General features: G+C 46.6%; 1 protein-coding gene across 1 annotated transcript; it reads right to left on the bottom strand.

Annotated features, from left to right (window-relative positions):
* Positions 1 to 488: 488 nt before the first annotated feature.
* On the bottom strand, positions 489 to 12,490 carry RHOU (ras homolog family member U). Its single transcript, XM_081855893.1, has 3 exons — positions 11,927 to 12,490; positions 9,108 to 9,166; positions 489 to 4,147 (listed from the first exon to the last, which is right to left on the bottom strand). Exons 1-3 carry the CDS (start codon positions 12,243 to 12,245, stop codon positions 3,692 to 3,694), a joined length of 834 nt encoding a protein of 277 aa, XP_081712019.1. The 5' UTR covers positions 12,246 to 12,490; the 3' UTR covers positions 489 to 3,691.
* Between the last annotated feature and the right edge of the window lie 2,499 nt (positions 12,491 to 14,989).

Here is a 14,989-nt window from a genome sequence, read left to right on the forward strand (position 1 = left end):
CCACTGGAGCAAGGAGAATCACCCAGAATCGGCCTTGGATTCCAATAAACATAGAGTTTCCAATCCTTTCCCCCAAGCAACCTAAATCCCACCGTATATTGTTCATGGCAGCTCCCACCCTGCAAGAAAGGCTTTTTAGGGACCACAGATCAAACTTTCTTCTACAAACTTCCCTTCCTTTCACTCATCTTACAATCCAGGCCAAACAGTTTTTCTTCTCCTTATGTACGTACACTGTTACATTTTCTCCTGGAGCTGGAGGGAGAATTTAGAATGGAGGAATGGCAGAGAGAGTAATATGTTTAAAATTATTTTTTAAAACCTTCCTGCAAAGCCACTGCCCCGATCCAATTTGGGGAGCCCTGTAGCTATAATTTACTCAAATCTGAAAAGTTAGGCTATCTGATCACGGCCCTCCTGCATCTTGTGTAGCTTGGCCCTCTGTAACATAGATCAGTTTGCTACACTAGAAAAGGAGAACAGTCCCAAAAGGTTGAAGCATCATTTAATGTTATTTAAACATGGCGTCAATGGAGGTAATCACAGATAAGCACGATAAGACACATGTAATGCAGACTTGGAAGAGTTTGTTTTTAAACACATTTTAAGAACAAGAATGAACAAAATAAGCAGTCCGTCCAATTGTGAGGGGTTCCCCTGCTTACCCTTGATTTTCCCTTATTACCCTTACTCCATTTTGGTCTCTTTTCCTGGTTACTGTGACCTACTTTTTTATGAAGAGGGGACACCAAAATGCCTAATAAGAGGAGTTGAAAAGATTCAATATTTAAATCACACTGCAAGTGAAAGGACTCCCCCCTCTTTATTTCCCTCTGAAATTGTATGCACTGCTAGTTATGCTTTTATTACTTACAGTAATAAGTACAGTAACAAAACGACAGACTTATTGTATGCATTGAAAATTAAAAAAACAACAACAATGTAGTGTTCTACATTCTGATGGGCCATGCAAGTCTATGGTCCCTGGGAGTGTTTTCCTGGGGCTATGGGATGAATCAGACCTTGCTCTGAATATAAAAGTCAAACCAGGGGTAGGGTGTGTGTGTGTGTGTTGAGATAGGACCTCCCACTGCAGAAGTCTCTGTGGCCCTTGCCTCACCAACATTTGAGGTCCAACATCATCAGAGGCCTAAGGGAAGCATGCTGGGGGTGGGTCAGGGAAAAGCATAGCTTTGATGGATCTCACAAGTCTCCTTCTCAGTCCCCTGAAACTAAAGGAAACGTATGTAAGCCCTGGAAGTCGTTTCTGTGCATTCTCTCCCATCAGAAACGACAGGAGAGGAATAGTTCCCATTAAAAAATCTGGAAAGGCAGAAACCGTTACTTCTGCCCTCCTGCAACAAGTCCAGCAGGCTTTGGATAACTCTGAATCTCTGCTACTGCCCCCACCATCACCACCCACTGAAAAAGTGGTTCTCCCAGCTGGGCAGGAGAGGGCTGAGTCAGTCTAAAGCTATTGCCAACAGTGAAACAGGAAACTTATCCCAACCAGGTTAGGAAAAATGAGAGCCACTGAAAAAAATGTAGGCAGCAACTTCACCTATGGCTGGAAGAAAAATACTTTAGTGCCCTGTGTGCTAAACAATTGGGCAAGTAGGTGCCTGGGATTTCCGTACTGGTATTTCTCATGTACAAGATGCAGTGAATATAGAGGTTCTGCAGGAGCCCTGTGAGATCTGATGTGGATTCTGTTTGCAGGGCTTGCATGTGTAGACTGCATTCAGATATAATGGGAAACCATGGTTTACTGGTATAGGAACATTGCCCCCACCTTGAACTCATGTGCTTCCACCTGCCCCCTAGCTTCCACCTGTTTGATCCTAGCTTATTCTAAGCATGGAAGCCTTGGGTTCACATGTTCCTCCTCCCCTTTCATGTGCCAACATCTGCTTTGGCTTTTGAATTAACCACAGTTCCCGAAGCCTGGACTCACAGAGAACTGTGGTTAGTTTAAAAACTAAAGCAGATGTTGGCACATGAAAAGGGAGGACAGGGAAACATGTAAATCCAAAGTTCATTCATGTAGCAGAAAACCATTGTTCCTCATTATGCCTGAATTAGGCCAGTTTAAATCTAAGATGATAATGGAATGAATAAGAAGCCTACTTTAAAGGCGGTGGCTGGTGGGAGGAGGAATCTTGACAATACAGAAAAGGAGACAATAACTTAAGGCTTTTGCGCTCATTTTGCAAATAACAGGTTCCTAAACAGCTCAATCTCCAGAATTCAGAACATTGCATTACTTAATTAGAAGAGGAATTTCTATAGGTAGATATTGGAGCAAATAATATTCCACATTTTAGATCCATCACACTGTAATCTATTGCAAGGGCAGGCCATTTTGTTAAAATTTAAAATATACCTTTGAATTGTCTTGAAAGGGATTTGGGTCACCACCAAAATGTGTTGCATGTCGGCTAATGTTCATTTTGTTCAAAGCAATATGGAAGACCATAAGAAATCATGGACAAAGCATGCAGCCCAGGTAGTCACCACCACTGCTAGCCCGCATTTGTGATCATTTAAAAAAAACAAAACATTTAAATCACTACATGATAATTGACAGGGAGAGATTTGGTATATTTTGAATCAGGACCAATTCCTATGGCCATGCATTTACCTGGAAGACTTTTCCATTGGCATCAATGGATGGATTTCCTACTGCTTATGACTGATAGCTTGCTCACCTTATATTGATAGGCACTGAATTCCATCATGCAGAAAGATGGCCCTATCTAAGGTACATAAATGTGCGGTACCTGACTATGTGAAAAAGACTATAATGTAATTAGTTGAGATTATCTTGTAGAAAACATCATCACATTGACTTAGACCATCAGATACATACATTTCACAGGTATTTGGTGCATCGTTTAAGGGGAGGATTACATCCTTTATAAATTGATAAAAAACCTGTCATGGGGTCTCTAGAAATAGAAAAGCAACCCAAGGCTATTCAAAATATCATTATCATTATTATTTTTTATAATTTGGCAAGCATGCACATTTACACCATGTAAAAGATCTGTAAGTGAGGGGTCTACAAATAAGATGCAGTTATGTAAGCAGCTCATTGTGTTAAGACATCCCTACACTGTGCATGAAGTAGGCATATCGTCTTAAGAAAAATATATAGGATTTACGTGCAGATTCTGCTAAATTTATCAAACTATGGATGTTTCTGGAATGCATGTTATAGTTTCTGAAGATGGCAAGACTGAAAACGGGTGCGTGGGAAGCCAAATGTCATTAAGTAGCACACATTTTCTAACATCCACCTGTCAAACTCTGTCCTCCTATAGTCTTTTCCTGGTTTCTGTGTCGCCTTGGCACCAGAGGCCTCTGTTGCGGCTCCTCCCACTTCTGCATGGAGTCAATTCCTCAGCCCAACTTCTGGTTTCACAGAAGTGTGGGGTAGTTGTCCCTTGGCAACAGGAAACTCTACTTACTCCGGGTGGGAACCTTCCACCTAATGCACATCAGCCAGCTCCCTCAGGTCCTCCTCCCAGCACCACCACCTCCTCCTCCTCCAATGACAACGGATGACTTTTAGCAGCATCTAGAGCTGTGGAATTCAGTCCATGTGCTCTGGAATAGAGATTTTGAGCTAATATAGCTTTGACCCGCTCCCAGTATCCAACTGCTGTTTTCAAAGCCTTTGCAAAATATACTATACAAAACAGCAATACTTTTTCCACCAGGATTTGGAGAGGTTTTTCATTTTGTCTGGAGTCCGGCTTTTCGATTTCTTTGGCTGCTGCTGGGTATCCGAGTACTGAATGCCAGCAACAATGGCTGCATCAAAGACTTCTTTGAGGTTTTTCTGAGTCAAAGCGGAGCACTCAATGTAAGAGACGGCTTTTATTTCCTCGGCACAGAGCCTCGCGGCCTCCTCCGCCACGGGCTTTTCTTTGCATTTGTCCAGCTCAATGAGGACCTTGACATCCTCCCGGAGGTCCGACTGTGTCCCAACGAGGATAATGGGTGCTTTGGGGCAGTGGCATCGGATTTCAGGAACCCACTTCTCGTTCACGTTCTGGAAAGAGGAAGGGCTCACCACGCTGAAGCACAGCAGGAAGATGTCTGTGTTGGTGTAGCACAGGGGCCGGAGCTTGTCAAATTCATCCTGGGGGAAAATGGGGAAAAGAAGCGTGAATGTTGAGAGACCGTTTACTCAGCCACAAATAGCCCTTCAAAGCTCCATGGTTCAAGGTGAGGGAGAGAGTTGTTCCAACTCCCCAACTGCTTAAGAAATCACCCCACATACCTAGGAATCCCTGCACAAACCCTACATCCTCTCTGTTGCCTCTTCCCCTTCTTTGCAACTTCTAAATAGGGCTGCAGCTGAACTTACAGATCAGAGCTTTCAGGGAAATGCTGGGATATAGCTCTCCTGGGACTGCACCCACTGTATGATACTGAAAGGAATTGCATGTTTGAATGCTACCCCATTTTAAAAAATCCTCATAAACCCAGCAAATCAGGGCAAAGACTAGGCTAGCCTCCATATTCCCCTGACAAGCAAAGGAGTTTTTGACATGGGACATTGTTCCTTTTTATGATCCACCTCCCGCATTAGGAAGTGGCAAAGTCCTATAAGACTGTCCCAGATGATTCTGCTGAATGCATAGCCATACAGGAGGGATGATGCAATAAAAGCAGGCCAGGCATCTGACAGGCAAATGGGAAACTGAATTGAACCAAAGGAAAGGCTTTGCTGAAAAGACAGCTTTTACCCTTTTCCTAGTGGAATTCCTCAGAGATTACTATTGGGTTTTGTTTCATATAGCTGTTTTCATTAGTGACCCTGGAAGGGAAGTGGGAGCACGTAGATGAAACTTACAGATGGCACTAACTCAAGAGGCACTGTAAATACCAGAAGGATTGATGAGAACTCATGCGGGATGAATGGGATAGCCACCTGAACTCGTGCAACACAAAGGGAATTAAATGGAATTAACACAAACCTAAGCAAAAGGAAAGAAAATTGCCACTTGGCAGCTGGAAAAGAGTCATGCAGAACCCGATCTCCGGATCTTGCCTAATCACAAGATAGCTATGAACTGCCAGTGTGAGCAGTTGTAAAAGGGGAAAGGCAGTTCTCAGATGCATGAAGCAATGCAGAGATCCAATCTGACGTACTTGGCCACAATCCAGCAAAGAGTTAGGTAAATTTAAACTAGAAGTGACTTTGCCCCAAAACATGAGACAGTGAGATTTTCTAGGGACCGGAGTGAATAACAGCAGCACTTCTTGAACTCTGCACCTCACCAGGTGTCAGTGGGCAGTTTTGGGGCTCTAGTGCCTACCAAGAGACTGGGTTTTTGTACCTCTGCTTAAGCCCATTGATAAGATTCTCACCAATGGTTAATTAGGACTAGCTCAGAGTAAACCAGCTGCAAGGAACTACTACAGGAAAGAAATGGGGAATTTCTCCTGTAAGCAGAAACTAAAAGATCTTGGCTTATTTATTTTAAGATGCTGCAGACGTCCCACAGAAAGTAGCACAGTGATATGATTTCCAACCTAACTGTTGTACCAATTTTGCAACCACAGTCTTCAAACTGATATTAGAGTAACACTTAATTTGGAGAAGTGTAAAACACTCAGGAATATTCTGGGGAAGTAAGAGTTCAAAGTTCAAAGGAGAGCGGCACAGGTATTTCTAGCTATTTGTCCTGGTCCTTTGGGCTCTGTGGTGTTAGGAAGGGCTTGCTGCCCCCTCCCCCCCAAATATGGGAACAGTGTGGATGGGGATTTTTTTGTTTAGGACTCCCCTAGTCAATCTCTGCATCAGGTTATCTATTAACCCTAAATTTGTAAACAGGCCGCTTCCTGCTGCCTCTACACGGCTTGGAACATTGTCTGAGTAATCCCAGGCTTCCTTGCTCTGTGGGTACCTACTCTCATCTTGGGCTGAGGCTGTGGTATGAATGGATCAGGCTGGCCTGTGCCAGCACGCTTTGGATAGTCTAGAATAGTGCCTTTTGACCTCTTTCAGCATTAAGCAATGCAGTCTATGTTCACATTAGCAGCTTGAAATACAGGGAGGTAATTCCCCCACCCCCCTGCATTTTAAGCCCCATTCGCATGGTTTTGTTCACATCAGAGAGAGGGCAGGGATTCCTCCACCCAACATGCACTATGTCTTTTTGTTTCCTTGCCCCCGCAACCACCTCCCCCCCGTCCCCAGAACTCTTATTCATTAAGCTCTCTCTCCTGCACATGCACTATATGCACGGTGGCTGCTAGGGCATGTTCACATTGGCACTTATTCTGCATCAGTTTTCTAGTTGTATGGAAGCTGGTTTGAGGAAAAGAACACATCAAGCAGCAGTGTTTGTTAATTAACTTACAAGATCAATATGGTTTGTTTCTAATGGTCCTATGAATGCAGCTTCTAAAGCCAGCAGTAAGATAGCACTGCATGCAGAGTGAGTGGTAACATGAACAGACCCTAAATATTGTTTGCTTGCTTCCTATTTCAATGTGTTTCCTATTTTGATTTGGTTTATCCAAATGGTATATTGACTGAGCAGGGGAAAGCAATGGATCTGGATAACTGAGGAATTCAGATGATCAAGACACAGTTGATGAGAGATTTCACACTAAATCCAGGCAAAGCTTGATACAGGAAGGTGCAAGGGATTTAGCACCACACTGTCATATAACATGATCCTCTGGAAGGATTCATGATTTAATATAGCCCTTCAGAGGCCTGCTGTTCCATGTTCATATTTATTGTTGTCATCCAATTTTCATGATCTACACTTGACACACTTCTGGTGCCATGAATAAAGAACACCCTCACGTTCACATTTCCCAATATGCTGCCTCCCTCCCCACTGAACCTACATGCTATGTGCCCTTTTGTAGCTCTTTCTATGCAGCAAAACTGTGATTTTGCCATGGAGTATAATTTTCTGATTTGTGGATCCTGTGTGATGATCAGAGTGTTCTGGCCCTTCACAGTTTATAGTCTGTTGCAGGGAGAGCCTAACATACCATATACCACTCATGAAAATCAGCTTAGTTATGTAGCTGTGTCTTTAAGTGTAGGGTTACAGGTAGGTAGCCGTGTTGGTCTGCCATAGTCGAAACAAAATTTAAAAATTCCTTCCAATAGCACCTTAGAGACCAACTAAGTTTGTTATTGGTATGAGCTTTCGTGTGAAGAAGTGTGCATGCACACGAAAGCTCATACCAATAACAAACTTAGTTGGTCTCCAAGATGCTACTGGAAGGAACTTTTTTATTTTGTTTAAGTGTAGGGTTTTGTGTATGTTTTACGAAAAATGCCAGTGGGGCTGTTCTAGATCAGGATCCTAGTATGGGTTAGATTTTTTAAAATCCTTCATTCCCTGTCCTGATTCAGAGCCCTATAAAAAAGACTGCTGATCTGGATTGAGGCCTCATGCCGAGAATGTTTGCAACACACACACACATGGGGAAAAACTCCACTACACTTACTGGCAGATATGCAGATAACCAAATCTTTTGTTAGGCCCAGAGGCTTCAAGAGATGTAGCTGGGGGAAGCAAACCAACTCCTTGCCTGCACCCAACCTTTCCTTCTTGCTGGCAGCAGGACAAAAGCACAACATCACCGGCCTCCCAAACCAATACAATTTGCCTCAGTTGTGGTAGCATTTTAATTAAAATACAGCATGCTTCCAAGGGTTTCAAATTAAGAAGAGCGAAGAGCAAACACAGTCTGAGATGCACCTCCAGTGCCAATGTTTTGTTGCCAAACTGAAACATGCATCTTAACTTGCAAGGGGTCAGAGGTTCTTACTTGGGAAAATTGTGAAGGAACACAGACATGCAGTTCTTCAAAATACATCTAAAGAAATTAGTACAAGCCCCCTTCCACTTGAATACACTTCTTTTCAGGGGTACTTGCAAAAGAAGGCTGAGGTTTACAGGGCAAGAGTCAGGGACACTGGGTTCATGAGCTCATTTGTTTCCCAGATTTAAGCCCCTTAGGAAACAAGGCTAGAGCCAAAGACTCCTGTCACTTAGCTTCGGAGGCAGAGTTTGAACTGAAACATGCTGTACTGCACTGAAGCTGTGGGCCGTGGTTACAAATATTTGCACAATTAGAGCTTGTTTGCATGTCCTCATAGTAATTGTCGCATTGATGTCATTGTGTTGCTTAAAACTGTAATGCGTTCCCACAAGGAGTAGAATTGAGGAGCAGATTCAGAGATTGAGATGAATTAGGAGTGCGAAAGAAAGCCCTAGATTATCAAGGCTCTTTTTCCATCTCTTATCTACAGCTAACAGGCCACGGGAACAATGGATCTAGGACAAAGATGTCACGAGCAATCATGGCTCCAAAAGGCCCTCCATAACAAGATGGAGAAGACAGCCACTAGGTGCCCACAGCTCATATGCTGCCAACTGCTGGATTACCCAGTATCAGCCAGCAGGAAACAGGAAGTCCCCTTATGCATTGTGTGTTAGAAGCAACCACTCTATGAAAATGCACTCAGAGAGCTTGCAAAGAGAAAATTCCCATGCGTCACAGTGCGTAGTGCAGTATATTTTTGTCTTTTTGAGCCATCCATTGCAAATCAGGTAGTGGGCTGCTTGCAAATTCACATGTAAACATGTGCTTTTGTTTCACACGTGGGTGACTCATCGTCACTCACGTTTGCACAACAGAAGACCGCAAATCAAAGCAGGAAGTCTTTCTCCTCCCACAGTAGCCAGTCCTTCCTATGTAGTCCAGTTACTCACATTACTCTGGCAACAAGGGAGCTGTTGCAGGGCTGCTCCTTCCCATGCCCTCAAGGTAACTGAGAAGCCACCTGGGACAAGGCCATGCCGCAGCCCTTCCACACACAAAGCACCAAGGCTTGGGAAGATGGGATACTCCCGATGTGGGGAGGACCTGTATTTGGGCTCCTGCTGCCTCCTCCCAGCCTTCTCATGTCACCCAGGGAAGCAGCCTGAAAGAAGTGACAATGCAGAGCGCACACCACTCCACCCAAAAAGGGTATTAGCTCTTTCTTCCTCCACTTTCCTCCCTCTGCCCCAGGTTAGGCCACCCTTCCACTCAAGTAAGTAAGTAGTTTTACTGACCTGGCCAGCTGTGTCACAGAGCTGGAGCCTCACTGGCCGGCCATCAACGGATACAACAGCTGAAATGGAAGGGGAGGGAAGAGTCAGTGAAACTTTCATCCACTCATGGAGAATTACCGGTAGGTGTTTCCACGTATTTATTTGAACTGGTTGTGATTTAAGGAGCTCAAAAGCCGCCTCAGTCCCAACTCTGAGGCCTACCCAAGCCCTTCAGGACTTTAAAAATTTGGTACACTCCCAATGGGCTAAGTAGCAAAATCACTGAATGATGCAAAAGAAAGAAGAGAGCTGTCCCCAAACACTCAGGCAGTTTTGTATCCCTATCCCCTTCAACTTGCTTGAGGACTGATTTTCTTGTCACTTCTTCCCCCCCCCCCCAAAAAAAAAAAAGTCCTGGCACAAAGGAGGCCCCTAACCCAACCCCTCCTTGCTTTAAAGCAGAAAAGACAATGCAAATATTGACACATCCCTTGCGAAGCTGCTGCTCTTTTTGCATCCCTTTCAGTTCTGACTAGAGGATTTATCATTCCACCCTCAGAAAAGAACTAGCTTGATAAAGAACCACGTGTAATCACAGGCCATTGTTACCATCGCTTCCCTGTTTAAGCACAATATGCTATTTTTTAATTGAGGGGGTGGGCTTTGCTTGGTTTAATCCCCTCCCCCAAAACGGTTGCAGATTTATTGCTTTTGTCACTTCCTTTTGCTGCATCAATTTTCAATACTGCAGAAAAACTGTGCCCTTCAGGTATTTGCTTACTGCAAAGCAAAACCGCTTGCAGTTTAATGTGAGGCAGTAACGTGCTCTGGGAAGGAGTGGCTGTCTGGACTGGGCTCACATAAAGTCTCTAAACTGTACTGCTGGGGAAGCAGCTGAGCACACCTAACTCCCTTTGAACTCTGTGGAACTTACTCCCAAGTATACCTGCTGCAGAGTGCTGAGTTACTCGGGTCTAAGCTGGTGCAAAGGACAGGGAGAGCACCTTTGGTGACATGAGGTTGTAAGAGTCTGTTCTTCAAAATGAGAATGTTTCACCACAAAGGACAAAGGCCACAATACAGCGGCAAACAACAAAGAAGACCCCAGCACTTCCACAGCAGGTCAGCAGTGTGTTTTCTGTTTGAAGGGCATTTGAATATCTGGACAGTGTACATACACAAACCACATATGACTGAAACTCCCAACAGTAGGTGCATGTTTATCACATGTTCTCAGACATGAAAATGCCCTTCAGATGTTGGAGAAGAGACACAGTCAGCACAGAAATGCACAGGGACACCTCTTTTCTGTAAAAATGTGAAGCAGCTCCCAGATTCGTATCTATCCCCGAAGGAGTTAAGCCAGGACTGATGACCCAGCAGCTTCCACTCAACACCCAGGAACCTTATTAAAAACTGGGAAGATTGACAGGGGCTATTTAATTACAACAATTCACACCGCAAACAGCAGAAAGCCATCTCTCCACGCTGTTCCCTGCCCCCCCCCAAATCAATGGAGATTTAAACTAATAGAAGATGGGGGAGGGGACTGGACAAGGGCTTACTTTCCCCCCTTCTGAACCCAACTAAAGGGATAAGGATTATGAGACAGCCAAGAGGATTTGCAAGATGATAGGAAAGTGTGACGTTTTGGGAAAATAAAGAACAGAATTATCTGTGTGGGCACAGCACACGAAGCATAGCGCCTGAGTCTGGGGTAAATCAGACCCACACAAGCCCTTGGCAGTAAAAGTACTTCGCCCTGAAAGATGAATATCCGCCATATAAGGCATGTTTATATATACACACACCCACTACAGGTTGCCCCCATAAGAGCTAGTTATAATTCAAAGGATCCTGTTTTTAGTTGTTATCAAGTTCCTAACCCTCACAGCTGGAAACGGCATGGAAAATACTGTTATAAATGGTGGAGGCTTCAAAACTCAGAAGCAAACAAGTACATTAAGGCGTATGCATGTGTCAGCCCCATTTAACACAGTGGAACTTAACTCCAAGTAAAAATCGCTTGTACAGAGTCAGACCATTGGTCCAGCCAACTGCGGGTCTCCAGAATTTCAAATGTGGGCCTTTCTGGGCCTTAGAAATGCCAGAGATTGAATCAGGGCCCCTCTGCGTGAAAAGTCAATGTTGAACCGCTGAGTTACAATCACCCTTGACCTCGGTTGTTTCGAAGTCCAGGTCAAGATTTGTAAAAACCTTTCAACCTTGCAAAAAGAAAAAGAAAAGAAAAAGGCGTATTCCAGAGGAAGCACAGCACGTCTGCATTTTAAACGGCGCGTGTTATATACAACTAAATAGGAATAATTCGGTTTATGCAGGACACTTCTTCAGTTCGGGCCCAGTTATGATCTGGAATGGGCATGCGAAAGGAAAGGAAAGAAAGGAGAGTTTCTTTTTCGCGTATCTCTCGGAGCTTCTTTCTCTATTAGACGATCCTCCCGAAGAAAGCGGCTTAATCTAACCCGTTTGGTCCCCTGACCGTAGGACTGATCCTTTCCCTATCTATTCGGACGCGGAGGAGGGGGGATCCTCTTTCGGCCCCTCCTTTCTACCTGCATCCACCTGGAGCTCAAAGAGCAACGCAGCTCTTCCTCGCGAACTTCCCAAGGAGGGGAGCCGCCCCTTTTTGAGTCTCAAGGCTGGAAATGGACGGCGATTGAAAGAGAAGCCACCGAGTCCACGCGGCGCTCCGAGGGGGAAAGGCGCCTGCCCAGCCGGATCGCATGCTAGCGGGGGCGCCTCGCCGCGACCCTGCTGCCCCGAGGGGAAGTGCTTCCTCGGCAGCCTCCGAGGGGAGCCCTCTTCCGCCGCCCCCTTACCTGAGAAATTGTCGAAGGCGGTGGGGATGTACTCCGTGGGGTAGCCGTTGGTGGTGTAGCTCACCACCAGGCTGGTCTTGCCCACCGCGCCGTCTCCCACCAGCACGCACTTGATGCTGCGGCGAGGCTCGGCTCCGCCGCCGCCGCCGCCAGTCCCGCCGCCGCCGCCCGCCCCGGCCCGGCAGCGGCTCCCAAGCGCGGCCCCCAGCGCCGCTGCCCGGCTGCTGCGGACCCTCCGCGGCGGCACCGGGGGCACTTCGCAGCCGCCCGGCAGCGGCTTGCTGATGTAGCCCGTCTCGCCCTCTTGCTGCGGCGGCATCCGCCTGGCGTCCGGGCGGGAGACCCCCTCCGAGGACAGCGGAGCCACCGGCGGACGAGGGGAAGCAAGCAAGGCGCGGCGGCGCGGCCGGCCGAGGGGAGCCGTCCTAGGCAGGAGCGCCCAGCCGGCGCAGCTCCGGGTCCCTGCACAGCGCTGCCGCCCGAGAGACGCGTCTGCCGGCTCCACCGCTCACTGCGCGCTGACTCGGGGAGCCTGGCCGGGCGCTCCGCTTGCAGATGACATAATACACCCGGAGACCCGGGGAGAGAGCGAGTGAACGAGCCGAGCAGGGCGGAGGGCAGCCGGAGGGGAGGAGCCAGGCGCAGGAGAGGCGGCCGGCAGGCGGCGCTACAGGCAGCCCAGGCGGACGCGGGAGGCCAGCCGCAGCCGCCGCAACTTGTGGACGGCGTGGAATCCGGGCTGCGTTCGAGAGCGCTTCTCATTGGACGGCCGCTGTTCCTTTCGAACGCTGACGGCAATTCGGACGACGCCTATTGGCCGGGCATGTTTCGCATAGCTCCCCCTTGCCACGCTTGGCCCAAGGCTAACGTGCCGCCCCGCCCCTCCTTCTCTTACCTGCGAGCGGAGCCCCTTCTCCTGACCTCTTTCCCGGGAGCCCCTTCCCCGATCTTCCGTTTCTCTAGAGCTCTGCTTCCCCGCGTGGCCCCCCGCTTCCCAAAGGGCAGCCGCGTTGAAGAGCGACAAAGAGCCCGGTGGCTCCTTGAAGGCGGCCGCGTTGAGGGTGGCATTGGGTCACTGCGTGGTATTTGCACAACGACACTCAAATGCTACATTTAACACGCTGGGAAGCCCACCGACTGGGGGGCGGGGACCTCATGGTCTACGGAGCTGAGATAGCCTAAAGGGGCGATAAAGAGGCTGCTGCCGGCCCAGGTGTCCTTTCTCCAACCGCGTACGCTCACTCATTGTGCATAAGCAAAACGGGTTTCTTCTCTGCGAGCCATTCTCTTCCCTTCTTATCCTTTCCCCACCCCCACCTCTCCAGGCTGAGCTGTAAAACTGTCTAATCTTATCAAAGCTCAGCCTGTTTCACAGAGGGAAAGCAAGTTTCTTAGCCAATTTATCAGTATTAATGAGACAACTATGTGAAGCTATGTGCTTCGGTGCAGCTAAAGGCACTCTTAAAACTGCTCTAGTTTTTATTCGTGTAGTTTTGCCTCCCCAGTTCTGGGTTATGACTGAGGATGCTTCCAGGCAGGTGTTTAGTGTGGACTTGGCTCTCCGTGTTTGAAAATGGCTTTCCCCCCATTGCAGCATCCACACAACATCACTGACAAAGAAATGCCAGCCCAAGCCCCTGCCCCACAATTTAATCCTGATAAGCCTTTTCTAGGGGAAATATGATTAAGTGAAGAAGAAGAAGAAGAAGAAGAAGAAGAAGAAGAAGAAGAAGAAGAAGAAAAGAGCCTATTGCCAAAGACCTGTTTATGATCTCTCAAAGACCCATTTGCAAACTAAGCCCCTATTTGGAAGAGTCTAAGAGTAGAAGAGGAATGATGCCACCTATAACAATCATTTTTTCCCCAGAATATGGGAAATATTTGTTCTGGGTGGCTTCAAAGCAGAAGAGGGAAAGCAATGTTTACTTTGTGTGTGCTGTCTGAAAGCTCAGGAGAACACAGGCATTTCAGGACCAAATGCAAACAATACGTTTGATATTTAGCAGCCTCTCTCTGCTGACCCCATTATATCCCCAGCCTATGCAACAACTGGTTTTTGTGTGTTTTCACACAAAAATTCACCCTCAGCAAAGCTATGGAAATGGTAGTGAGAGACCCTGAGCTTTGAGCAACAAGATATTTGAGCAGCAGCTTGTCTGAGGTGACTCAGCTCTACTTTAAACTAGCTCACACCTGTACAACAGAGATGGGGAATTGGTTGCCCTCCAAATGTTGTTGGACTACAGCTCCCATTATGCCTGACTTTTGGCCACACTGGCTGGGGCTTATGGGAGTTGGAGTCCAACAATGTTGAGAGGGCCACAGGTTGTATTTGTTGTTTTACAATCCTTTCCTGATGTCGCTGCGTTCTTGCCATCTGGAGGGACCCTTGTGCGCAACAAAAGCAGGATAAAACAAGCCCAGAACAATTGTTACATAAAAAGTTAGGTTGCTTCCACATTTTCACTATTTTCTGTTGAGATTCAGTCATGTACCAGAAAATTCAGGTTGCTGCGTGACTGCTATACCTTTTAGACACATTTGAAGCACGTTTTCCTCCCCCTTAAAGAATTCTGGGCACCGTGGTTTGTTAAGGGTTGCTGGGAATTATAATTCTGTGAGTGGTAAAATGCAATACCCATAATTCTTTGAGGGGGAAAACGAGTTTCGAATGGGCTGTAAAGGTATATTATGTACACAGCCATTGCAAACCCATTCCCCCCAATACTGGACATTCTGCAATAAGAAAAGTGCTCACACTGTTCTGTGTCCCCAAGATTATTGCATTATTGCCGCCTGATGTGCACTCTTACACCGTAGCACAACAAAAACAGGACAAACACCCCCAAACACCACAATATGATGTAGTACAAAAAGTTACAGAATTTCAGCAGGACGTTACAGTACATGATGCACTGAATGAAGCAGTATGTCCCCGCCCCCCTAAAAAACACTTGCAGGTGCAAACAGTATTGCAATAATGAGCACAAATAATCATGAATGCACATTAAAAAAAAACATTGGAAGGGTCCCACAGGCTGCAGCAAGAGCTTTTCAAGGTTT

The sequence above is a fragment of the Podarcis erhardii genome (genome assembly GCF_964252035.2).
Source record: "Podarcis erhardii genome assembly, chromosome: 3".
NCBI classification, from domain to species: Eukaryota; Metazoa; Chordata; class Lepidosauria; order Squamata; family Lacertidae; genus Podarcis; species Podarcis erhardii.